The 26,996-nt window shown below is 40.9% G+C and overlaps 1 protein-coding gene across 3 annotated transcripts in view; it reads right to left on the bottom strand.

Moving 5' to 3' along the window:
• The window catches only part of Dars2 (aspartyl-tRNA synthetase 2, mitochondrial), a 28,708-nt gene extending 1,763 nt beyond the window's left edge, over positions 1-26,945 (bottom strand). Inside the window, exons 1-16 of one of the 3 annotated variants that reach the window (XM_041662580.1) lie at positions 26,298-26,945; positions 25,557-25,656; positions 24,080-24,146; positions 22,221-22,322; positions 21,768-21,863; positions 19,059-19,182; positions 17,303-17,349; positions 15,317-15,423; positions 13,048-13,117; positions 10,300-10,479; positions 9,498-9,605; positions 8,775-8,837; positions 5,811-5,963; positions 3,287-3,505; positions 2,979-3,089; positions 1,572-1,647 (exon numbers count right to left, since the gene is read on the bottom strand). In XM_041662580.1, coding sequence (XP_041518514.1) covers positions 1,572-1,647; positions 2,979-3,089; positions 3,287-3,505; positions 5,811-5,963; positions 8,775-8,837; positions 9,498-9,605; positions 10,300-10,479; positions 13,048-13,117; positions 15,317-15,423; positions 17,303-17,349; positions 19,059-19,182; positions 21,768-21,863; positions 22,221-22,322; positions 24,080-24,146; positions 25,557-25,656; positions 26,298-26,421 — 1,747 coding nt within the window. In that variant the 5' untranslated portion in view covers positions 26,422-26,945. Of the gene's footprint in view, positions 1-1,571; positions 1,648-2,978; positions 3,090-3,286; positions 3,506-5,810; positions 5,964-8,774; positions 8,838-9,497; positions 9,606-10,299; positions 10,480-13,047; positions 13,118-15,316; positions 15,424-17,302; positions 17,350-19,058; positions 19,183-21,767; positions 21,864-22,220; positions 22,323-24,079; positions 24,147-25,556; positions 25,657-26,297 lie in introns of those variants that run through there. The other 2 variants (XM_041662581.1, XM_041662582.1) reach the window with 2 other exon arrangements.
• Positions 26,946-26,996: the final 51 nt, after the last annotated feature.

The following is a 26,996-nucleotide window of genomic DNA, read 5'->3' as shown; positions in this document are numbered from 1 at the left end:
AAAGAAAGAAAGAAAGGTAGGTGGAGATCTGGGAGGAGCTGGGGGACAGAAAGTTGTGATCAGAATATTTTTTTGTTTGTTTTGTTTTTTTGTTTTTTTTGAGACAGCGTTTCTCTGTAGCTTTAGAGCCTATCCTGGAACTAGCTCTTGTAGATCAGGCTGGCCTTGAACTCACAGAGATCTGCCTGCCTCTGCCTCCGAGTGCTGGGATTAAAAGTGTGCACCACCACCACCTGACTCAAAATATATTTATTGTATAAATTATTTCTTTTTTTAAATTATTTTTAAATGATATGTTTATATTTTACGTGCATCATTGTTCTGCCTTCATGTATATTGTGTGAGGTGTCATTTCCCCTGGAGTTGGAGTTACAGACCGTTCATGTATATTTGGGTGAGGTGTCATTTCCCCTGGAGTTGGAGTTATAGACCGTTGCGAGCTGCCGTGTGGGTACTGGGTATTGAACCTGGGTCTTCATTGCAGTCAAAAGAATAAAATATGATGAACAATGCCTTGGGGAACTGTGTGAGAGACCAGGAAAAAAAGGCAGAGGGCTTTTCACCTCAGGTGCAGTTTGTTCCCTGGATTGTTCTAAGTTGTAATTTTGTGCCTCCTGTAACAAATACTGGCATTAAATTTTAAGGCATGTTTATTCTCGCTGGATATCAGAATATAGCTATAGACCCTAAGCTGGTGAAAGGACATGCTGAGTACTATCCTCAGTGTACTCTCAATCTGGATATGGCCGCCTGCCTCGCTTTCATGCTTTTCCATATAATCTACATGTCAGGCAACTGTGCTTTCTCTGTCCTGAGAAAGTTCTGGGAAAGGGATGCTCTGTTAATAGTATGTGCTTACTGGTGCTTATTTAAATGTTTTTCTGAACCCAAACAACCTTCCTTGGATCACTGCTTTATTTCATTAGTGGATAAAGCACACTGAAACCAAAGTAAAATTGTCTACAGCATTAGACTGTTGTTTACCCATTCTTTAAGGACCTCAAATCCCAGGTCTCACAGACAGATCTGGACAGGTCAACAAAAAGTTGACACTAGCCCCCAATTTTTTTCTCCAATTAAAAGGAAAAAACCCAAAACCAAAAAACAAATTCAAGTCCTCTTTGACAGTAGCAGGTACTTTTTTGTTGTTGTGTTGTTTTTAAGGGTGTGGGGGGGGGAGGGGGAATTGTCACACTGTAGACTTTGTTGACCTGGAACTTGCTATGGTGACCAAGCTGGCTTTGAATTCACAGAAATCTGCCTGCCTCTGCCTCTCAACTCTCCCAACTGTGTTTTTCTCCTCCCTCCCTTCCTCCCTCCCTCCCTCCCTCCCTCCCTCCCTCCCTCCCTCCTTCCCTCTTCTCTGCACGTGTGCGCGCACCACCACACCTAACAGTAAAATAAAAATGAAGTGTGTTCATATCTGCACAAGGCTTTGGGTTCAATCTCACCTCATAAATTACTGAACAAAATGAGACTCAGCTCCTCCCAATTCCTTCCCCTTAAACTGGGAGTCTGAATTTGAGATGGTGCCATGGAATGGAATTTAGTCAAAATGACAAATTGTTTACCTAAGGCAATTCCTCCATGAGGGGGTGCCCCATAGTCTAAAGCCTGGAGCAGATGAGAAAGCAATTTCACATCTTCCTGAAATGCAAAACACGTTTCATTTAAATATACTGAATGCAAGTCTGCTGTCACAGACTGAAATAAACAGTAAGGGAAATGAAGTTCATTTTAAACAAGACATGACTTAAACAACGCACTGGGAGATGTTAATATAAACACAACAACAGAACTTTAAGAGGGTTAAAGTTCAACAGATTAGAACAAGTCCACTCCAGCACTCTGGAGAAGGCAGGGAGACAATGAGTGCCAGCCTGGCCTGGGCGACAAGCCTTAACCCAAAACACTACTAAGTCCACAGAGGCCCACCTGGCTTTTCCTCTCAATGTTATCATTCACTGGGAATGACACTTCAGGAGCTTGTTCTCGAGAGTCGTCCTTCAGTTCCTAAACTACCTGAGACAGGGCTTTAGTAGCCCAAGCTGACTCAGCAACTCTACCTCAGCCTCTTGAAAGCAGATTTCAGGCTCGTGCCACCTCTGTGCTTTGTGACTTGGCCTAGCACCTGCCTCAGTTTCTCATCTTTAAAATGAGCATAATGAGGGCATCACTTACAGAAATTATTGTGAAGGTTAAATAACACATCAGTGAATATATGGTACTGTTTTGTTTTATTTTGTTGTTTTTTTTTCATTTTTTTTAAATTGATTTTTGTTGGGTCCTACATTTTTCTCTGCTCCCCTTCCTGCCTCTCCCCTTCAACCTTCTCCTAAGGTCCCCTTATTTTGTTTTTAAGTCAGAGTTTTGATATATAGCCCAGGATGGCCTGGAACTCAAGGCAATCCTCATATTTCAACCTCTAAGTGTTGGAATTAAGTGCATGAGCCACCACATTTGGCAGTATATCATGTAGCCCCTGGCACATAGTAAGCATGTGATTTGAAAGAAAATGACCCCATAGGCTCATAGGGTAGGTGTGGCCTTGTGGAGGAAGTGTGTCACTGGGGGTGGGCTTTGAGGTCTCAGATGTTCAAACCACACCTGGTGTGAGATATCTTTTCCTGCTGCTTGCTAATCCAGATATAGAACTCTCAGGTCCTTCTCCAGCACCATGTCTGCTACATGCAACCATGCTTCCTGCCATGGTGATAATGATTAAACCTCTGAAACTGTAAGCCAGCCCCAATTAAATATTTTCCTTTATAAGAGTTGCCATGGTTGTGATGTCTCTTCACAGCAATAGAAACCCTAACAGTAAGCATTAATAAGCAAATAATATTATCATTTGCTTGTCTCAGTCCCTACATACAAAAGCTGACATTTTGTATTTAGTAAACTCTCCTTTTTAAACAAATGTTTCATACAACAAATACGTGGTCAAAAGAAAGGCAAGGTTAGAAGGCATTTGTTACCTTTAATAATGTTGCCAGGATGTACCTCTGTAGCTGTGCATCATGAATTCGGATAGAACCACCTCCTATCTCACTGCCATTTAAAACCAAGTCATAGTGTTGGCCACGAACCTACAAGATTCACAGGATTTCCATGTTAGAGAAAATTCCCGACTTTCAATTCTACAGGACCACGACATTGTACTTAAAAACAATTTATTAACAGTAGGCTCAGTTTTCCCTTGGCTCTCCTGAGTGAATATTGAAGTCCTTTGTGTCTATTTAGATATTTCCTTTTTATCTGGAAGAATAAAATAAAAGATCAATACCTTTTCAGGCTCAGTATAGAGGAGATGAATGTCACTAGGGTTAGGAGCAGTGAACGGGTGGTGGGCTGACTCCAGCTCTGTGGGACTCTCTTCCTTAGTAACGAAGAGTGGGAAGTCCACCACCCAAAGGAAAGAAAACAGTGCTGGGTCACGGAGTACCACTCCTCTCATTTCCAAAAGGTCTGCACACTGCATTCGTAACTTTCCCAACAAAGAGCACTGTAAACAAAAGACACAAACATTAAGTTAGCTTTTTGTCAGGATGGGCATTGGATAGACAACCTAAATTTTGAAGGCCAGACTCTAGTAAAAGACTGGCCAATTACTAGATGAGACACATTTTCTCAGGGGACAAAGATGATAAGCACACACAACCAGCAGCCTGAGCTGACTGTGTGAGCAGCTCATACGGGTGACCGGGAACACAGGCTCTAGAGCCTCACAGACCAAGCTCTGAGCCTGTTTGTCTACTTACTAATTTCTTTGCTTCTCATTATAAGTAAATGGGGATAAAATACCTACTCCAACACTGAAGTGTTGAGGTGAGGTAGGGAATTGCTTTATTTTCCAGGTTGGCCTTGAACTCAAAACTGGTTCAACCCTGAGAAGCTGGGACCACAGGTGCATGGATAAGATTTGTAAAGTTAAGTGAGACATAAGGTACAGAACCCAGTAGAGTATGGGGGTCAGTTTCATTCATTCTAATTATTATTATTACAATTTTCGTTCCTGAAGGGATATGGTGAGGATTTGGTGAATGTCTGATATGCACTTAATAGTCAGAAACTGTTGGCTATGATTAGAGGTGGCATGAGTTAGAAGTTGATTTATAAGGCTAAATTCTGAGGGTTGGGAGGCAACTCAGAAAAATGCCTGTCAAGAAAACATGAGCACCAGCTGGATCCCCAATACCCATGTAAAAGGCAGTTATCTGTGACAATAGCACTTGTGGGGCAGAGACATGATGTGGGAGGTCCTTCTGTATATGTGTTGCTCTTATTGGTTAATAAATAAAGCTGCTTTTGCCTATGGCAGGGAAGAATATAGCCAGGCTGAAAGAGATACATATATAGAGAATAGGCGGAGTCAAAGAGACAACATGTAGCTGCTGAAGGAGACAGATGTCAGAACCTGATTTAAGGTAGGCCACACCCTCATGATGATACATTGATGGGCAGAATGGGGATAAATTAAGATGTAAGAGATAGCAAGGAATATGCCTAAGCTATTGGCCAAACAATGTTGTAATTAATATAGTTTCTGTGTGATTATTCAGGTCTGGGCAGCCAGCAAATGAACGAGCAGCCTCCAATTACAGAGACAAGTATATTCCTAGAACTTATTGAGCAGCTAGTCTAGCTGATCAGAACTCCAGGTTCAGTAAGAAACACTGTCTCAGAACATTAAGGTAGAGATTGAGAAAGAATACTCAGGATTACTTCACACAGGCACTCGTGTGTATACACTCACATATACAGACATACCACACATTTATCACACACAAAATGTGAATTTGGGAAATAGTTAATGATTTAGATTTGATTTCTCCACTTTCTAGGTATGTTATGGTAAGAAAACCATTCACCTCTGTATCTCTATGTGGTCTCAGATATGTGGCCTAGGTGGCTTTTCTTCCTGCCAAGGAGTGAGCTAGCATGCCCAGTTCTACAAGTTTTAATATTCATGTGGGTTTTTCTGTAATGTGTTGTATATTTCACAAGGGCCTTTCTAACTACATCCACTCTCCCATCTATTTCATGACAGAAGGTGATTTTGTTGGCACATGGCTGCACTCACCACCTGTGACTGAAAACCAGTCCTGCCTTGACCACAGCAGTTATCAGCCAGCAGCCCCACCCTCCAGTGCACTGAATTGTCCCTCCATAGTTTTGGGAATAAATATATTGTATACAAAAGTTTGTAATTACCAATTCCTTTCTTTTACAAACCTTCAAAATATTTTTTCATAGTTGTATTGACTTCTTGATAAGAGCCAGATCTGACTGTATAATGCCAATAAAGTTGATAAGTGATAAAAACTCCAGTTTTAAAGTTTTCATTGTGTGTGTCTGAGAATGGGAGAGCTGGAGATGGAGACAGGAGGACAGAGACAGAGAGAGAGAGAGAGAGAGAGAGGAGACAACTTTCAGAAGTCAGTTCTCTCTTACCTTGTGGGTTCCCAGTGACTGAACTCAGGCCATTAGACTTGGCAGCAAGTGCCTTTACCCACACAACCACCTCGCTGCCCCAAGACCCCAGTTTGGCTTGCATGTTTTAGTTTTGCTTTATTGAGACAGGATCTCACTATGTAGTGTAGGATGGTCTCCTGCTCTCCATACCACCATGCACAGAATGGCTCTAGTTTTTATATAGTGTATTATAAAGTAGTGAAATACATTTACATAACAAGTTACACAGAGCAACCCTGCTTTATGAAACTAACAGTCCATCTTAAATACGTAAACGAACATGAGGAAGAGGCAGCCTTTTGCACACAGCCATGTGCTGAGACAATTTTACTCACTGCTTTCTCATGTTTCCCCGCAGTCAGGAGCACCATATCTTCCTCTTGGATCTCCATCAATCTGCTTAATTCCAATCTTTCCTCCTCCATTATGAATTTAGCAAATGGTGAACTCCAGTTCCTCTTGGCATTCAGAAATACAGGCAGGACTTCCTTGGTAAAGAAAAAGGTATATATATTTGTTTTTTTGAGACAGGGTTTCTCTGTAGCTTTGGAACCTATTCTGGAACTAGCTCTTGTAGACCAGGCAGGCTTCAAACTCACAGAGATTTGCCTGCCTCTGCCTCCTGAGTGCTGAGATTAAAGGCGTGTGCCACCACTGCCCAGCTATTGTTAATTTTCAAAAGTGAGATGAATTTGTTTTCTCACAGAAGAAAGATTTCTTGTTCTGAGCAGATGACAACTTACATGATACTGTGTCTTTTCCATCATGGACCTCTTCAAAGTGATACAAAATAAACAATTTAAAAGTTAGGCCTGAGGTGTAGGCATGGAAGCCCAGCTACTCAAGAGACTCCAACAGGAGGCCTGCCTGAGCTACAAGAGTGAGTCAAGGCCAGCCTAGGCAACTTAGTGAGACTCTGCCTTAAAAAAAGGAAAAATAAAAAGACAGCAGAGGATATAATTGATCTTAATAGTAGAGCACTTGCCTACTTGAGAGAGGCCCTAGAAGTGTCTGTGATTTTTTTTCCCTTTCACTTTTGGCGGATTACAAGTGAATGGAATAAGAATGACTGAGTTGGGGGCCAGTGAGATAACTCAAGTGTGTGACCTCAGCATGTATCCCCACTCCCCATCATGTACACACACACACACACACACACACACACACACACACTAAGAAGTACATACATACAATAAGAAGTAAATAAATTTTTAACAAATGTAGTAACAGTCCCACCAGGTAGAGAATGCTTTGGTGTCTCATGTGTTGGAATCATAAACATTTCGCTTGTCTTTGTTTGCAATAGGGTCTTGCTATCTAGTCCAGGCTGGTCTGGAACTCACAGTGGTTGTGCTTTAACTTCCTGAATACGGGGTACAGATGTGTGCCACTATGCCCAGTCTAAAAGAATATCTCTATAGAGAAAGAGAGAAAGAAAGGATGGCTCCTTAATTTTTTATGAATAGTTTTTCAGTCTTTTATTTTCTAAAACTTTGCCTTGATCCATTTTGGAAACCCCTTTCCCCCTTTTATTCTCCTTGAAGTGATGAGCGAATCTAGGGCCTTGTATTGCCAAGCAAGCACGCCCCACAAGTACCACTCCAGGCACTCTCAGTATTTCTTTAAATTTAAAGTTCGAGACAGGGTTTCATTATGTTACGCAGGCGGCCTTAACTCACAAGGTAACTTAGATATGCCTTGGACTTATGACCTTCCTGCCTCAGCATCCTGTTCTCGTGTTTCCTTCTTATTAAAATATCTTTATCCCTCTTTGAGCTTGAGTTACAAGGCAAGTGAAGTAAGCAGTCCACTTAAAAAGAAATTTGAGAGGTGGGTGTTATGGTGCACACTTACAACCCAATACTCAAGATGAAAACTTTATGATCAAGAGTTCAAGGAAGCCTTGGCTACATAAAATCCTGCCTTAAAAAAGCAAAATAACAAAAACCAAAAGGAACTTTAATATTAATTTCTTTATACCATAACTTATTTAAGCATCCCTGTATGTTCACTCTGTTCTTGTTATATATGATACTGTGGTGAGCATAAAATCTCCTTATATCTAGGATACTGCATCTAAAACATATCACAGAAAACTTCTGACACTAAGGGCTTGACTCTTCACTTTATTTTCTGGGTTTTGTTTTGTGAGACAGAATCTGAAGTAAACCAAGCTGCCCTTGAACTCCTACCTACACATAAGTGCTGAGACTAAAGAGTATGCTGTCATGCCCAGCTGCCAGGACTCTGGTTCGAAAATGCCCAAGACAATTTACATGTCCAGTAATGTAAAAATTTTCTGCTCCTGCTCTTCATTTTAGTAAGATTATCCTCTAAGCCCAGAACGTAAAAATATGTTGGTCAAAGGTGTACTCATAATTTAAAAAATGGACACAGGAGAAGAACCACCCTAGTCATGCCACTGTCAACCTTGACCACCAAGGAACTATTCATTCATTTAATTTCTAAAAAATAATCTATTTATTTGTATTTTATGTACATTGGTGTTTTGCCTGCTGCCTGCATATCTGTGTGAGGGTGCTGGATCCTGTGGAACAGGAGTTATAGACAGTTGTGAGCTGCCATGTGGTTGCTGGGGATTGAACTGAGGACCTCTGGAAGAGCAATCAGTGATCTTAACTGCTGAGCCATCTCTCCAGCCCCATTTATTTAAATTTTAAAACTGGATTAAAATACTTTTGTGTATGTTAAAAGAATATGGCTTAACTTTCAGTATGATAGTAAATTCAATTGTTGGCTGGAGAGATGGCTCAGCAGTTAAGAGCAATGGCTGCTCTTCTAGAGGACCTGGGTTCAATTCCTAGCACCCACCTGGCAGCTCACAACTATTTGTAACTCCTGTTCTGGGGGATTCGACATCCTCACACAAACACACATGCAAACAAAACACCCATGTACATAAGATACAAATTATTAAGAGATTCAATTGTCTAAATTGAAGTCTTTCAGTAAAAATAGATGCATAGTAAAAACATGATCTGAAATAATGACTCTCAAACCTAGGAGCTCAGCAGTGAAGGGCACCAGTTGCTCTTGCAGAGGATCTGGGTTCAGTTTCCAGAACCCACATGGTGGCTCACAATCATCTGTCACTCCATTCTAGGGGATTCAGAGCCCTTTGTGGGACCACAGGTAGCAGGCATGCACTTGGTGCACATACATATATGCAGGCAAAACACCCACACACATAACAAAAATAAATCTAAAAAAGCAAAACCAAACCAAAACTAGAGCGCTGCAATTGTTAGAACAGATTCCCACAAAATGCTGCCCCTTACCTGACTGAAATGGTGAGTTGCAAAGTCTCTAATGAACGCAATGTCTTGCTTTCTCAAGTACTTCTGATGAAAGAAAATCAAAGCAAATTCTTCAATATGACACTCAGCTTTATGAACAGGTTCACAATGTCAAATAAGAAGATATAAGCAGCCGGGCGGTGGTGGCGCACGCCTTTAATCCCAGCACTCGGGAGGCAGAGGCAGGCGGATCTCTGTGAGTTCGAGACCAGCCTGGTCTACAAGAGCTAGTTCCAGGACAGGCTCCAAAACCACAGAAAAACCCTGTCTTGAAAAACCAAAAAAAAAAAAAAAAAAAAAAAAAAAAAGAAGATATAAGCACATTTGTTCATGTCTTTCCAACACGAGTGGGAATTAATAAAAATTTTAATCTCTTCTTCAAAATGACATATGTTTTAAGGCTTGCTGCAACTTTCACGGGATCGCACTGTTTCCCTATCATAGGTCTCGTGGAGACTGCTGTGACTGTCACGCAGTGTGCAGGACAAACAAAGGTGAGTTCTACAACCGTCAGACCAAGAGGATCCAGATTCTGATGATTTCTGGTTCCGTTAAATATATATGTTTTCTAAATTATCTGAATTTTTTTCTTTGTGATAGGGTCTCTATATAGCTCAGGCTATCAAGTGTTTACGTACCAATATTGAATATATTCTCTTTCAAAATATACATTCTAGAGAAAACATAGCATTACGCTTCACTTACTGCTCCTTCACGAACACAGATAGCTTTGACAGTTCCTTGGGGCTTAGCCAGTGCATCTTGAAGAAATCTGATCTCTGTGTTTCTGAACACGTCACTGATATCCACAATCTATAAAACAGATAAAAATGGATAAAGCCATTTTCACCTCAAAATATTTTACAAATGTTTTTTTGCTTCTTTATATTTTCATATGTATTTGGGTGTGTGTGTATGTGTATATGTACATACAGTTGCACTGTTGCATATATAGAGGCAAATGTATTTTTGTGCATGTACATGTAAGAGGCTGGAGGTTGTCAGGAATCATCCTCAATTGTATCTTTTGAGACAGGGTCTCTCAATCAAACCCAGAGCTCCTGATACAGCTAATCTTGCTAGTCCACTTGCTCTGCCTCCACTCTTAGGTGCTGGAATTACAGGCTGGCCCCATGACTATCTAGCATTTACATGGGTTCTATGGATCTGAACTCAGGTCCTTACATTTGTGTGTCAAGCATTTAACCACTGAACCAACCATTTCTCTATTCCACAGGTAAGATGTATATATCGTATACACACACACACACACACACACACACACACACACACACGTCTTGCTTTTGGAAAGGGAACTTGAAAGAATAAGTAGCACAGCACTAAGATGCTATTATTCTTTTTGTTATAGTTTGTTAACAACAGAGGTAACAACATAAGGAACATTAAGAATATTATCCAAAAATGTAACACTTATAAATTTATTCAAAATGTTTGAAAAGATGGCTGAACTACTTGGGGGGTGGTCCTGGAAACATGAAGAAAGTACCTTCATCCCAAAGCGAATATCTGGCTTATCAGTTCCGTAGGTGGCTAGTGCCTCAGCGAAAGTCATGGAAGGAAAAGGAATCTCCACAGGATCTTTATCATCAGGCCAGGAATACTGCAGCAAACCCTCAATTAAACGCTGAATGCCAGTTTGGTCTACAAAAGACATCTCTATGTCAATCTGAAACCAAAATAAAATAGAAACTAATATGAATAGTCACAATATATATTTCTTGGCTTTAAGTTACCATATAAATAACTGCCCAGAAAAAAATACATAGTTAAGGGTATAAATATCATTATACTTCATTTTTATGACTGCTATTGCATAACATACACCAACTTGTTTAGTTCCCATGGCTAGCTCACGGATGAGTCTCAGAGAAACTAAGTAAATTTCTTGCATACTGCAATCAGTAAGTAATCAGGCTACATCTGATCCTGGTTTTTTGATTCTAAATTTGTGATTTGTGCATTTAATCACACTGATTAATGCGATCTTAACAAAACCAAATAAGGGTTTTGATTAGATAAATATCAGCATATAGAATTATTTGCTTTAAAGGTAGCATTGCCCCCCCCCTTTAAAATTATATATGTATGTGTGTTTTGCCTATATGTGCACATACATACTTGGTGCTCATGAAGGCCAGAGGAGGGTGTCTGTTTCCTTGGAACTGGAGTTACAGACAGTTTTGAGCCATGTAGGTGCTGGGAATTCAACCCAGGTCCTGGGAGAGCAGCCAGTGCTCCTAACTGCTGAGCCATCTCTCAGCCCCAACTCTGTCCTGTTTTTGGTGGAATATTGATTCTCCTTTTAAACTTTATTTTTGTTGTTGTTTGTTGAGACAAGGTTTCTATATGTAGCCCTGGCTTTGAAGATCATGTTGGCTTCGAACTCAGATATCCATCTGCCTCTGCCTCCAGAGTGCTGGGGTTAAAGGTGTGCACCATCATGCCTGGCTTAGTATTTTTCTTATTCTGTTTGTGAATGTAGAATGTAGAGGTAGGCACAGGTGTGCCACAGCACACATATGTTTGTGAATGTAGAATGTAGAGGTAGGCACAGGTGTGCCGCAGCACACATATGTTTGTGAATGTAGAATGTAGAGGTAGGCACAGGTGTGCCTCAGCACACATATGGAGGTTAAAAGACAACTCTGGAGTCAGTTCTCTCCTTCTACCTTTATTTGGGTCTGGGGCACAAACTCAAGCTGTTAGGCTTGCACTTTTTTTTTTTAATTTTATTTTTTTGGTCTTTCGAGACAGGGTTTCTCTGTAGCTTTGGAGCCTGTCCTGGAACTAGCTCCTGTAGACCAGGCTGGCCTCGAACTCACAGAGCTCTGCCTGCCTCTGCCTCCCAAGTGCTGGCATTAAAGGTGTGCTGAGCCACCTCACTGGTCCCTGGAGTACTACTATTTGATGGATAATACTTGTTTTAAAGACTTTATCATATCATAAACATTAAAACACTAGGAAGATCTGGCATGCCTTAGTTGATGACCACACTCCTTATGAAAAGGATGAATGAAACAGATTAAAACTACTTTGAGATTTTGTCTCTGCCCTTGCAGAATGCCAAGAAATCAATTGAGATGGAGGGACGGTTCGTCTAGTGGGTAAGAGCACTTTCTGCTCTTGCAGTGTATCTGATCAGTTTCTAGCAACAGCACGGCAGAAAACCATCTGTAACTCCAGTTCTAGGGTTTCCCATGAGCACCAGGCATGCACACGGAGGCAAAATATTCACACACATAAAATAAAATCTTGCTGGGCATGGTGGGGCACCTTTTCATGTCAGTATTCAGGAGACAGAGGCAGGCAGATCTTTATGAGTACGAGGCCAAACTTATTCTACTTAGGGAGTTCAAGGCCAGCCAAGGCAACACAGAGAGACCTAGAACTTGTCTTAACTGTGCTATGCCTGGAAAAAAAAGTATTAAAAAAATCTATTAAAAAGATCACAAATGACAATAGATGCTGGGCAGAAATTGGGGAAATAAGGAGCCCTTATTCACTGCTGGTCAGAGTGTAAACTGGTGCAGCCATTATGGAAATTAGTATTTAAGTTTTCAAAAAACTAAAACCAAACTACTATATGATCTGGTTTCCCCACTCTTGGTTATATACTCAAAAGCTCTAAGACTTAGCACAGAGATACTTGCACATCTATGTTTATTGCTGTACCATTCATAATAGCTAAGAACCAAAAACAGCCACGATACCCATTAATGGATGAATGGATGAGGAAAATGTGTTTTATATACATACACAATGAAGTTTTATTGAGCCATAAAGAGAAATAAACTCATGACATTTGCAGGAAAATGAAATTAAAAATTATGTTTGATGAAATATCCCAGGTACAAGTACCCCATGCTTTCTCTCATACGGTAGATTCTAGATTTTAATTGTTACAATACGTGCATATATGTGTGCAGGTATAGGTCATGGAACTATAAGAGCGGAAAGAAGGGATCTTAAGGGAGAGCAATAGAAAGCAGGTGATGCATGTGATGTAAAGGAAGGAAGCGGATGGCAGGGGAAGCAGAACAGTGGGGACAGAGCGGACTAGAGAAGAATGAAGGCAAGAGGATCAACAAAAATGAAGTGTGTATGAAAATAAAACATGAGACCCATTACCTTTTATGTTAATTTTTAAAAACTCATAAAATTATTGTCCTAGTATTGAAAATCCTTAGTTGTAGCAAACATGAATTTGTAAGAGCAAGTGTATATAACTGAGTACCTGAGTAAACTCTGGCTGTCTATCTGGTCTCGAACCTTCATCTCGATAACACCGGGCAACCTGAAAATATCTGTAATTGAAAACTAGAGTTAAGGGCTGGAGAGATGGCTCAGAGGTTAGGAGCACTGGCTGCTCTTCCAGACGTCCTGAATTCAATTCCCAGTAAGCACATGGTTGGTGGCTCACAACCATCTGTAATAAGATCTAAGGCCCTCTTCTGGTGTGCAGGCACACTCAGGCAGAACACTGTATACATAATAAATAATCTAAAAAACAAATCAAAACAACAAAAAAGAAAGCTGGCACTAACCTAGCCTTAATTTAAGATGACCCAAATAATTTCCCCCAAGGTTTTGGCAATTCAGGCTATGAAACAGATTAATACTGCTCCTTAAAAGAAACTTTAGTTTTTCATTTTATTTGTGGTGCTACAGCTCAAACTCAGGCCCCTGCACATGCTAGGCAAGCACTCTACTATGAAGCTGTATTCCAGTCTCAGGAGCTTTATTTTATCTAATCAGTTACACAGCTGACCTATGAGAGGCTAGTACTTTATAGATGGATTTCAAAGTATAACACCTTTGGATGCTCATATATTAGATGGGCATTCAAACCAGTCCATGTTTCTTTACATATGTACTTTTACTTCTACAAGCTGAAATACTGTTTGTCAACGCATGGACTCTTCCTGTGCTGTGCCATTCCAATTCTCACCTCCACCTTCAGAGATGAAGTTAGTTCTCTGTCTCAGTGGGTCTAACACAGAAGGCTTTCTTAATTTCTCTTTAAAATTATGTCTATGTGGGGACAATACATGCCTCCAGAAGTTCATAGTGGCCAGAGGTGTTGGATCACCCTGGAACTGGAGTTATAGATGGTTGTGTCTGACCTGGGTACTTGAAATTGAATTCAGGTCCTCTGCAAGAGCAGTACATCCTCTTAAGCCCCAAGACATTACTCCAGTCTGATTACAATGCTTACTGTATTTCCCTAAACAATATAGCTTCTTTTTCTTTCTTGAGACAGGGTCTCTCTGTATATATAGCTCCGGCTGTCCTGGGACTCACTCTGTAGACCAGGCTGGCCTTGAACTCACAAAGATCCGCCTGCCCCTGCCTCCTGAGTGAGTGCTAGGATTAAAAGTGTATGCCACCACCACCAGGCTGGCCTTGAACTCACAAAGATCCGCCTGCCCCTGCCTCCTGAGTGAGTGCTAGGATTAAAAGTGTGTGCCACCACCACCCAACCAATATAATTTCTAACGATTAATATTTTGTAAATTTCAATATATTTTCAGTTTATATTTTTTCACAGTTGTTTTTATTTATTATCCCATTTTATTTACTAGTCTTATTCATTGGAGAGCAAAACTTTATTATTTATTCATTTATGCATGTGCAAGGGCCTGAGTTTGAGCTGTAGCACCACAAATAAAATGAAAAACTAAAGTTTCTTTTAAGGAGCAGTATTAATCTGTTTCATAGCCTGAATTGCCAAAACCTTGGGGGAAATTATTTGGGTCATCTTAAATTAAGGCTAGATTAGTGCCAGCTTTCTTTTTTGTTGTTTTGATTTTTAGATTGTTTATTATGTATACAGTATTTTGCCTGCATGTATGCCTGCACACCGGAAGAGGGCACTAAATCTCACTATAGACGGTTGTGAGTCCACCATGTGGTTGGTGTTTTTAGATACAGGGTTTCTCTGTCTAGCCCTTGATGTCCTAGAACTCACTATGTAGACTTAGGTTGGCTTCCAACTCAGAGATCTGTCTGCCTCTGCCTCCCAAGTGCTGAGATTAAAGGCGTGCACCACCAGCAAGCCAGCTCAGAAATTTACTTTTAATCCCCTGTCAGAGCTACCTAATACCAGCTTTCTATCTAATGCCAGCTGATAAACTTTAAGAGATTACTACTACAATTTTTAGGGAACAAGCAATCTCAAAATTCATGTGCAAATTTTAACCTTCTCAAATCAGAAAACTTAAATATTTTCTTATTACTGCTGAATGACAGGTGGGGTATACAGGTGTGAGGGCACACACATGCAGGTCAGGACAACTTCGTGGAGTCAGTTCTCCCCTTCCACCTGTGTGTGGGTTAAAAGGATTGAGCGTACATTGCCAGTCTTACAGCAGGAGCTTTTAGCCTCTGAGTTATCTCACCATTCCCAGAGCAGACAAGTTCTGTCCCTTCCCTCCCCCTTGGTCTTTCTTCTTCCTTTTTTGGATGAATAATAGCATTACCAAAAAACAAAAAAGCTGATTTACCTGTCTAGACCACCAACCATCAGAAGTTGCTTAAATTGCTGAGGACTTTGAGGGAGAGAATAAAACTTTCCAGGTTCCCTGGACGGTACTAAAAACTCTTTGGCACCCTTTTAAAGAGAGAGAGAGAGAGGTAGAAGATAGAAGAGAAACATTATTGAAAAATAAACTAATGAAAAACCTAAGCAGGCAAATGCCTGCAATTCCAACACTCAGGAGACTGAGGAAGAGGAATAGTAAGTATAGGGCATCTTGACCCACAAGCAAGACTCTGTCTTAAAACAAAACAAAGCAAAAAAAAAAAAAATCCTGAAACAAAATTAACAACAAAACAAACTCAAAAGTATAAGTGACTAGTGTATAGTGCAAGTAAATACTTAAACACACCAAGGAAATTAAAGAGCAAGTTCCCAAGACAGACAATTTCTGGTTCATCTTATAGCCCCTAAAACAATTTGTATACAATTACATTTATTTATTTATTATTTATTTTTAGAGACAAAGTCTCACTATGTAGCTTGGTTGGACTGGAACTCACAGAGATCCACTTGCTCCTGACTCTTAAGTACTGGAATTAAAACATGTGCCATGACCAGCTACAGTAAACTTTATCTTTTTTAATTTATTGTATATTTTTACGTGTCTGTATGTGAGTGAGCATGCAAATGTGCATGTGGGTACACACAGGCTAGAAGAGGGCATCCAAACCTCTGAAACTGGAGATATAGGCTCCTGAGAACCACTTGACTTGGGTGCTGGAAACTGCACAGGGACCTCTGGAAGAACAGCAAGTGCTCTTAACTGCTGAGCCATCTCTTTAGCCCCTACAACAAGCTTTAAATACTGCTTGTATATAGTAGTTATTAAGTGTGTGTATGTGTAAACAAATTCTCAATTTTACTATTAGCAGAACAAATTTTATGCATCATTGTACTTTCTAAGCAAATAATTCTTTTTCTTAATTAATAAAAAATTTATGTGCATTGGTGTTTTGCCTGCATGTATGTTTGTATGAGGGTGTTGGGTACCCTGGAACTGGAGTTACTGACAGTTGCCATAGAGTGTTGGACATTGAAGTTGGGTCTTCTGGAAGAACAGACAGTGCTCTTAACCACTGAGCCATCTTTTCAGTCCTAGCAAGTAATTCTTAAATGTTTTTCTAAATTAAAAAGTAGGTATTTCTTTGTTTTTGAGCTTAGGACCTTGAACATGTTACACAGACACTGTACCACTGAACTATATACCTAGTACATAAACTGTTGTTGTTTTATTAAGATTCATATATTTAGTTTATGGATGAGTGCTCAATCTGCATGTATTCCTGCACGCCAGAAGAGGGCATCTGATCCCATTATAGATGTCTGTGAGTCACCACGTGGGTGCTAGGAATTGAACTCAGGACCTTTGGAAGAGCAGCTGGTGCTCTTAACTGCTGAGCCACCTCTCCAGCCCCTAAACTGTTTTTTGGTTTTTTTTTTAAAAGTCTATAGTGAATAGTTATTAAATATCAGTGTTTTTGTTGTTTTTGTCTTTTTTAAACCTCAGTTCTTTTTTGACAGGATCTATGTAGACACAGTCTCAAAGTTGTGATCCTCCTGCTTTCGCTCCCCAAATGCTGGTCTCTCAGGTATTCATTACCTCGCCTGGTTCTTTTTTTCTTATTAATATGGCATTTGTTTTCCTTGTGTCAAATTCAAAGCCAACCATTTTCTGTGGAGACAGATCCTTTTGCCTAAGGGTGATCTATCTTATTATCTCCATCAAAGAAGGATCTGTCCCTGCTTTCCATCTTTCCCATATAGCTATTCTTCCTGATATGTTCTTTTCCTGTACTTTTTTAGAAAGTGGGCAGAAAATAGTCTAGCTGATGTGAAGATTATGAGGTAATAATAAAAGTAAATAAAAATGAGTGAAGTGACAATAAAGGCAATGCAATCACTTTTATAATGAAGAGGATAATAATAGTAAGATGATAAGTAATATACATACCCCTGGAGTCCTCTTAAACAGCGTTGGGGTTTCTACATCCACAAACCCTAAAAATAGAGAAAAAACAGTCAGTACAGAGGAATTTGCCAAGAATGATTGTTGTAATCTGCTGGCCTGGTCTGTCACCTGGGTGTCCTGTCCCTTTAAGAGACAAGCTCCGCCCATTCCCAACCTCCCTTCTGCCAAGGCAAGGGGATCTCCCACCTCCCCCCCCCCCCACAGGCAACTTCTTCCTCTCTTCCTTCTCCCCCTCTTCACCTCTTCCCTTTCCCCTCCATAATAAATAAACTCATCCCCCCCCCCCCCCCCCCCCCCCCCCCCCCCCCCCCCCCCCCCGGGGTCTCTCACCAGACAAAGGAAAGGGACCTGCTAAGGTCCCAGGTAGCCTGCTGCTGCCTCTCATGGGACTGCTGCCACTTGTGGGACCGGCCTTGGGTCCCATCTCTTCATAATAGTAAAGTATAAATTAGAGGCTAAAACTTGTAATTCTGCTCATAAAGCTGACGCTTATGTCAGGAAATGATCTAAATGTGTGATGGATTCATGTCTACTGAAATGCTCTGGTGTTCAAATGTTCTGCTAGTACAGCAATGATGAAACAATAAAAAGTATGTAGGAGTGTGCTACTTTAACTCAGGGGAAATTTCAGACTTCCCAACAAATGGTGTATAAGCATGGGCATTGTGGTCTACACCTGAAAGCCCAGAGTTGAAGAGGCTGAGGAGCTTGTGGGTTCAAAGTCAGCCTGAACATATCTCAAACAAACAAACCAATAAATAAATAAAAGCTGGGTGAAGTTGTTCATACTGTAATTCTAGAACCTGTGAGGCTAAAGCAGGGGAATTGTTTCAAGTTTTAGGCCGGCCTGAATTACATAGTAAGGTCCTGTATCCTGGACTGCAACCGTGAGGCCTTGTTTCAAACAAAAAGGAATTACAAGAACTTAAACTGTTAGAGGTGGGGGTGTTGTGGAGGCCCAAAAATATGAGTCCATTTCCACCTTGTCTGACGTCAGAGAGTTAGAGGTTGCTCAAATGACTCACAAGCATAGTTGCACATCCCAATGCAGGATGTGATTGCTTGTTTCTCTTAACATTAAAACAGCTCATTCAAGTAGGTCCATGACATCCTGAAAGATGGTCAGGACATGTAAATGTACTTCTGCTCCTTCTTTTGTAACTATGAGTTCACCTGGGGAGGGGCTGCCTTCAGGATACCTGGTCTAGAGCAGCTTTGCTACCTAGACATCAGAATGCTAATGATTTGATGTCTCAGAGTGATGAAGCCATGGACTGTTTGAGTTGTCATGTATCATGTTAATAAAGCCTTTTGTTACTTCCCCACCCCCACCAGTTTGTATTGGATATAAGACCTATGGAAAAATAAACATAGGTGATTTTCAGTAATCACTGGAATGCCCTCCTGGTATTATTCTATGGTTTCTGTTCTGTTATTCTTCATGTGTCTCCATATTTATTACTTACATTTCTAAATTCCCACACCTCTACCCTGGCAAGAGGTGTTTTTGTCAAGGCCGGTCCTCAACAGGGTGTAGGAGAGAAACTTACTATGTAGAAACAAAGACTGTCCTCTAGTGACTGGAAATACTAGCTACTGTAATAAACATTATTACCTTTAAAGGACATGTTTATGACTTACTGCAACCAGTCTACACACTGATCTAGTCAGACTTTGGGGAACAGGTGACCCAACAATGAAGAGTGTATGTAAGGGAGCAGAATGGATCCAGGCTCACCGTGTAGATTGCAGAGATATTCCCGCATTCTCATGACCATCTGGGACCTCAGTCGCAGGTTATACTGCATTTGGAAGCTTCGCAGGTCTAAGTACCGATACTGCAAACGAAGAGCCTCCGTCTTCTACACAGATGAAAGATTTTTATGCTTAAACATTTTGGAACATTAAAAAAAGGTAGCTATCTTTAGTTTTTTAAGCATATTTATTTATTGGTGGAGGGGTATGTGTAGGTGTGAGTGTCTGGGCCTGAGTCTGTGCACATGGGGGCAGGTAGTCTTGGAATTAGAGGCATTCCTGGAAGCTGGAGTTACAGGTAATTGGGAGCCACCTGCTGCACTTGCTGGGAACCAAACCCATGTTCTTTGTAAGAGCAGCACATGTTCTTAACCTCTGAGCCATCTTTCCACTTCAGGTTTGTTTATTTTCAGGGCTGTAAATCCTTATATTTATTTATTTATTTATTACTGAAAACTTAAAAAAAAAAAGTCCTTTAATGTAGGTAGCTTGATTCTTTCATACCAGAAATAGTAAGAAATGCCTATAACTTATTTTTATGAACGTTTACTTTGGGAAATTTATTTTATTTCTTTGCCAAAATAGGACCAACTTTGTAATTATATTTTTTTCAAGCAATAAACTTGAATATAAGACTTAGTGGTCATATAATTAAAAATCTCTCAATAGGGCTGGGGACATCAGCCTAGTGGTGTTTAGTTGGTGTTCGGTTTAACGAAAGCAATGTAAGGGAGAAAGTTTACTTTGGCTCTCAGTTCGGGTTCAGCCCATCACTGCAGGGAAGTCAAGGTAGCAGGGACTAAAGCAGCTGGTCACATCACACCCTCAGCCAAGAACAGACTGCAAGAGATCAACTCACACATGCCAGCGCTCAGCTTACAAGAGATCAGTGCACACACGCCAGCGCCCAGCTTACAAGAGATTAGTGCACACATGCCAGCGCTCAGCTTACAAGAGATCAGTGCACACACGCCAGCGCTCAGCTTACAAGAGATCAGTGCACACATGCCAGCGCTCAGCTTACAAGAGATCAGTGCACACATGCCAGCGCTCAGCTTACAAGAGATCAGTGCACACACGCCAGGGCTCAGCTTACAAGAGATCAGTGCACACACGCCAGTGCTCAGCTTACAAGAGATCAGTGCACACATGCCAGCGCTCAGCTTACAAGAGATCAGTGCACACATGCCAGCGCTCAGCTTACAAGAGATCAGTGCACACATGCCAGCGCTCAGCTTACAAGAGATCAGTGCACACATGCCAGCGCTCAGCTTACAAGAGATCAGTGCACACACGCCAGTGCTCAGCTTACTCCTTTTCATTCAGTCCAGGGACCAGGCCATGAAATGATGCCCCCTACGTTACAGGGTTCATTTTCCCACATCTATTAATCCAATTAAGAAAATTCCCTGAAGGCATGCTCATGGGCAACTTAATCAAGACAATCCCTTATTGAGACTCCTTTTTCATGTGATTCTAGGTTGTGCCAAGCTGACTTAAAACCAACTATCACTGCTGGTAAAGTATGTGTCCTGTGAGCACAAGTGCCTAAATTCAATCCTTAGGACCTAAGGAGTTGGGTGCACACTTGTGATTCTAGCACAAGGCAGTGAAGACGGGCACATTCCTGGGGCTTTCTGACCACCCAGCCTAATCTACTTGGTGAGTTCCGGGGCAGTGAGAGACCCTGTCTAAAGGTAGACAGTGCCTGAGGAATCACACTCAGGCCTTCCTTGAGCTTCCACATACACACATATGTGCACATGCATACACACAAACACCTTAGTAGACTGGTTTAAAAAGTAGGTACATAGACTAGGCTCAGTGGTGCATGCCTTTAATCCTAGCACTCGGGAGGCAGAGGCTCTCTGTGACTTTGAGGAAAGCCAGGTCTACAGAAAGAGTTCCAGGACAGCCAGAGCTACCATAGTAAGACCCTGTCTCCAAAACAAAAAAGACCAACCAACCAAACAAACAAACAAAAGTATATACAAGTCTAACTGTGACAAAGTTAAAGATTATCTAGATATACGTGTTTTTTTTCTTTCTTTCTTTTTAAATTTGGGTATAATCAGTGCTGACTACCTTTATCACACTTTGAAACTTTTGGCTAAGATCATCCTAAATCTGAAACTGGAGAGATGGGTCAGTGGTTAAGTGCACTGGCTGTTCTTCCAGAGGACCAGGGTTCAATTCCAAGCACTCACATGGGAGCTCACAACTGTTTGTAACTCCACTCCAGGGAATATGATACCTTCACCCAATGCACATAAAATAAAGTTTAAAAGAAAAAAAATCATCCTACATCCATAATTCTATGATTGGTAAGTCAAGAATTGCTCTAAGCATATATTTTATTACTGTTAGCAGTTTCAACTTAATAGGAAAAAGATTCTCCTATGCAACTTAGCCATTTCCAAGCCAGATATAAATTTTCTTTCAACACTTTAAACAATAGCAATGGAAAAACTTGAACAATAGAATACATCAAGTCTTAAAGACAAAATACATTTCAACCTGTCTGGACTCCAAGAGCGTAAGTTGTCAGTATTGTAGAATTCATTAGGATAATTGATAATAAAATACTCATCTTATAGAAGGTAAACTTCTTTAAAAAAGAAGTATTTAAAAAAATGATACTTTTTGATCATCACTTTCTAGATACTGGATTGTACTAATGAGAGGCCCTCACCTTCATAAAGTCTTTAATCTCAAAGGGTAGCTTCTTGCAGGCATTCAGGAGCTCAGCTGTTTTAACTCTGATTTCAATCTCACCTGTTGGCATTTTCTTAGAGAAAAAAAAAACTATTTTAGAAAATTATTTTTCAGGACATGTATGCAATACACATTGGTAAAACACATGCATTTATATACATATATAAGATGTGTCAAGCTATACTGGAGGTTATAAATAATAAATATATAACTTATACATTCTTATTTATATCTATGGCTCCTAAGATCAACAAATATCATCACGTATTTGTCAAGATCGACATGTCTCTTTGTGCACACTTATATGGGTGGTTCACATCTGTGAGTTCATCTGTGGAACTCAAGAGCTTTAATTCTACGTGTCCACAAGGAACTCAATCTATGCGGTTAATGTATATGCACAAAGACAAACTTTCTATAAACTACTCACTGGATTCTCTTGTCCTGGAGGCCGGGAGATAACTGTCCCAGTTACTTTCACTACAGATTCCAAAGGAGCTTCACATAAGATCTTCTTCACAGACGCAGCCGACTGCAAAACGAGGGGGACAGGAGTCAGGTCTAAGAATAAATGAACTTACAGAACTCTTCAGTAAGCCTATAGTTTGGAAAAACGGAATTCACAGTTTACTGACTTGGAGCTGTCTCACTGATGTTATTACAAGCTTTGGTAAATCCCATTGCTACTCTGGCTCCACAGAACACTGCCAGCAAGACCACCAAGAGTTCTCCCTCCCTCTTTCCCTTTGACAGGGCTTCACTATATAGTTCACATTGGCCTTGAATGCTCAGCCTTCCTGCCTCAGCTTCCCAAATGCTGGGATTGTAGGTATGCACTACCATGTCCACTGGCTACTTTTTTTTTTTTTCTTTCTTTCTTTTGAGACAGGGTTCACTATAGAGCTCTGGCTGTCTTGGAACTCACTATGCAGACGAGTCAGTCTGGCCTCAAACTTACAGAGATCTACCTGCTTCTGCCCCCCAAGTGCTGGGATTAAAGACATGTGCCACTATGCCTAGCTTGCCATCTATCTTTTATTTTGAGACACAATCTAAGTTGTTTAGGCTGGCTTTATTTAGTGTGTGTTTGTATGACTGTGTACACATATGTGCACATGCCATAGCTTGTATGTAGAGGTCAGAGGACAACTTGTAGGAATTGGTTCTTTTTCTACCACATGGGTCCAGGGATCAACCTCAGGCTGTCAGCTTGGTAGCAAGAATTTTTACCCACTGAGCCACCTCCACAGTCCTAAATCACATCTTTGCCTTTGGTATACTTCCATGTATGTATGTGTATGTGTGTACACATTATCTATATGTATTTCAGATAGGGACTCAGGTAGTCCAGGCTGGTCCTGATGGACTATAATGATGAAGCTGGCCTTGAATTCTTTTTTTTGTTTGTTTGTTTTTCGAGACAGGGTTTCTCTGTGGTTTTGGAGCCTGTCCTGGAACTAGCTCTTGTAGACCAGGCTGGTCTCGAACTCACAGAGATCCGCCTGCCTCTGCCTCCCAAGTGCTGGGATTAAAGGCGTGCGCCACCACCGCCCGGCTTGGCCTTGAATTCTTGAGCTCATGCATCTGCTTCCCAATTTAAATGTATGCTATCATCCCTGACTTATATTTTTTTTGAAAATTATTTTTAGGTTATGTTTTCTATAAATTTCATCTGCACATTCTGGTTTATTGATTTCTTTTGGTAGCTAGTTTATTGCATTTATTTTGTATATGTGTGTGCATGCACAGACACTCACGGCATACATGGAAGGCAGAAGACAACTTGTGGGAGTCGTTTTCTCCTTATACCATGTGGGTTTTGCACTCACGCGGTCAGGCACCTTTATACCCTCTGAGCCATCTTGCCATTTGGGGCCCCTGCCTCCCTTTTTTGTGTAGTTTTTTTCATATTAGAGAAACTGGCCCTTTGTCTCTGGTATTAGCTGTCTGCCAGATGTGAGTATAATATACATATGCCTGGTGCCCCAGGAAGCCAGTGAGAACGTTGGATTCCCTGGAACTGGAGTTAGAGATGGCTGTAAGATGCCATCTGAGTGTTGGGACTTGAACCCTGGTCCTTGACAAAGGCAGCAGGTGCTCTTTGCAGATTAGCCAGCTCTTTATTCCCTCAGTTTGTCATTTCATAATGTTGTACATAAAAGTAGTTTTCAGTTTTTATTAACAATTAACTTCTGAAATTAAAACTTCCAATACGCTGATCAAACTACTTAGCTTACACTACATCCTATCAAAGAAGCTCTTAGATAATGGTAGGAAACCTTTTATTACCTCATCCTGGGGAATGATAATTTGAACAAGACCGTGGCAATCTCTTAGGACTAAGAAGGTGTTTTGCCTGAATAATGGAAAGAGAAAGAATATTTTAGGATAAAGTCTCTCGGCTCAAATTTTTTTTTTTTTTTTGGTTTTTCGAGACAGGGTTTCTCTGTGGTTTTGGAGCCTGTCCTGGAACTAGCTCTTGTAGACCAGGCTGGTCTCGAACTCACAGAGATCCGCCTGCCTCTGCCTCCCAAGTGCTGGGATTAAAGGCGTGCACCACCACCGCCCGGCTTCGGCTCAAAATTTAAAGACAAAACCAGCAATAAAAATTCCATGTAATTTCCCCATTTTTATAATTATGTGCTTTCATAAGCTATATTCATGCAACTATCTTATGACTTTTTTTTCTTTTTGAGGAAGACCTTGTTGCTCAGGCTATCCATGAACTTGAGACATCTTCCTGCCTTAGCTAAGATTACAGGCATGGACTACCATACCTGGCCAAATTGTCTTTTTTTTTCAACTTAAATTTTTATTAATTATTCATATAGTTACTAATTTGTCCCCTTTAGTAAGAGGTGCTGGATTAAGGGGTGAAAGTGTCAAGAACACTGAACCCCATTCTAGAGCTCTCACTGTTGTTCAGGAGTACATGGAGTACCTGTGCAGAGGCTGAAGTACAAGGAGTTTATGCTCCAGCTATATTAACCAGCACATCACTTACTTTATTTTTGTTTGCCTATTCTTTTCTATAATGTCTGTAATCATGAAAATGGAATAAATTCTAAGAGTAAATTTTTATTATTTAAGAAACTTAAACTTTTTCTTCTTCTTTTATTTATTTTTTTTTAATTTTTGAGACAGGGTTTCTCCGTAGCTTTTTTTGGTTCCGGTCCTGGAACTAGCTCTTGTAGACCAGGCTGGCCTTGAACTCACAGAGATCCGCCTGCCTCTGCCTCCTGAGTGCTGGGATTAAAGGCGTGCGCCACCACCACCCGGCTTCCTTCTTTTTTTAAAGTAGTTTATTAATAAAGGGAAATGGGATGGAGAGATGGCTCAGAGGTTAAGAGTATTTCTTGCTCCTCCAGAGGACCCAGGCTTGATTCCCAGCACCCAGATGGCAGCTCACAACTGTCTGTAACTCTAGTTTCATGGAATTAAACAATTTTGTCTGGCCTCTGTGGGCACCAGGCATTCACATGGTACCCAGACAAACATATATGCATACTTGCACCCATGCACATAAAAATAAATAAAATCTCAAGGGGGGGGGCAGTGGAAGAGTCATCCTCCAGTAATATATTAAAAAGCAAACAGAAAGGGAAAGAGACAGCCAAAACAGAACAGACCGAAAATGCAGTGAATTCTGAGAGAATGAGGAAAGTGGCAAAATATAATTCTCTGACTGGATAAAAATTAGTAAAGGTTAGAATAGTTTGGGAATAAATCCAATTCATGTATTCCTAAACCATTTGCCTCAGTTTACCTTCGGTACTGAATCCATCCACACAGAGTGACTTCTTGGCCTAAGTGGGAAGAACGCAATTCTCCACATGTGTTGGTCCGAGCAACAAAGCTACTAAATTCTTTAGAAAGAGAAAAAAAAATGTATAAGGCAACAGTAAAAATATTTGTAGTCTGTTTAAAATATTCCCCATTCATGGTATATTAGTTGTTTCAGGTCAATGGGTGTAGTAAAAAAAAAATTTAAATTACATTTGTGTGTGTGTGTGTGTGTACCATACAGGTGGGAGCCCACGTGTCATGGTGCACCTGTGGAGGTCAGAGGACAAGTTGTTGGATTCTGTTCTTGCATTCACCATGTGGGCCCAGGAAATGAACTTGGGTCCTCGGGCTTGGCAGTAAGTGCCTCAACCCACTGAACCATCCTGATAGCCTGATGAGATTTATAAATAGGCTACATCATACAATCCCTCTATCGTGTTTACCTGCAAATGTGCTAAAGCCCAAGTGAATTTTGCATTGTTTAGAAATCTAAACTTTCTACATGACCTAGCACTTGCATGGACCTAAAATTGTAATTGTCCAATTTTAAATACTACGTTTCCTTGCCAAGTGACCTTAGAAATTTTCTAAGTTTGAAAGTGCAGTTACTATTCAGATTTTTTTTTTTGTAGTATTGATTTGAATGATCTGCTATAAATATGCAGTTAAGACTGGGAAAACAAGCTATCGAAAACAGGCAGAAGGTCGTTGCTACTTTCACCTGGAATTCTTTGCGCACCCAATGTCAGACTTCTGGAGAGAGAACCCCAGACTGGCTGGGTGGTCTTTCCAATGGGTCTGGATAAACCCCGGGATAGACGACTTAACCAAGAACCAAGATACATGTTGAAGTCGCAGGTCCGCGAGAGACGATCACGAATCCTACGCCGCGGGTGTGATGCTCAAAACTCCGTTTCCGGAATACCCGGGCCCTTAAAATTTTAGTTTCCAATCAAATGCATCCAGACCCTCCTCCGCAGAACGTTCCAGTATTTACAAAGTGGATTAATCCGCAAGGTCTCTAGGGCCCTTGGGTGAACGGATAGGGCAAAACCTTTGCTTCCTTCGGCGCATCAGTTCCCACTTTAATTAAACAAGGCTGCGGCAGGAAGACACCAAAAGATTCCCAACCGCAGCGCTAGCCGGACCCCAGCCCAGTCCAGGCGCGGGGAGGCCGGTCACCAGGAGCACGTCCTTCCTTTATTTCCACGTTTTCGCGAAGGTGACCCGGGCATAAGAAGAAGGCAGTTCAACCTCGTGAAACACGAACTTCTGAAGGAGAGCGAACAGAAGAGGTTCGGAGGTTCGAACCCAAACACTAACCATGTTCCGAAGTCCCTCTAACGCCCCGTGAGCGCCAAACTCACGTAAAGTATTCGGCCAATCAGAACGAAGGCGCCTCCGCCACGTTTATTGTGGG

This window comes from Microtus oregoni, unplaced genomic scaffold (genome assembly GCF_018167655.1).
Source record: "Microtus oregoni isolate MIOR12 unplaced genomic scaffold, Mior012 000013F_ref0000133, whole genome shotgun sequence".
In the NCBI taxonomy this organism is placed as follows: Eukaryota; Metazoa; Chordata; class Mammalia; order Rodentia; family Cricetidae; genus Microtus; species Microtus oregoni.
Note: the sequence above shows the minus strand (reverse complement) of the source record. Positions and strands in the feature narration are given on the sequence as shown.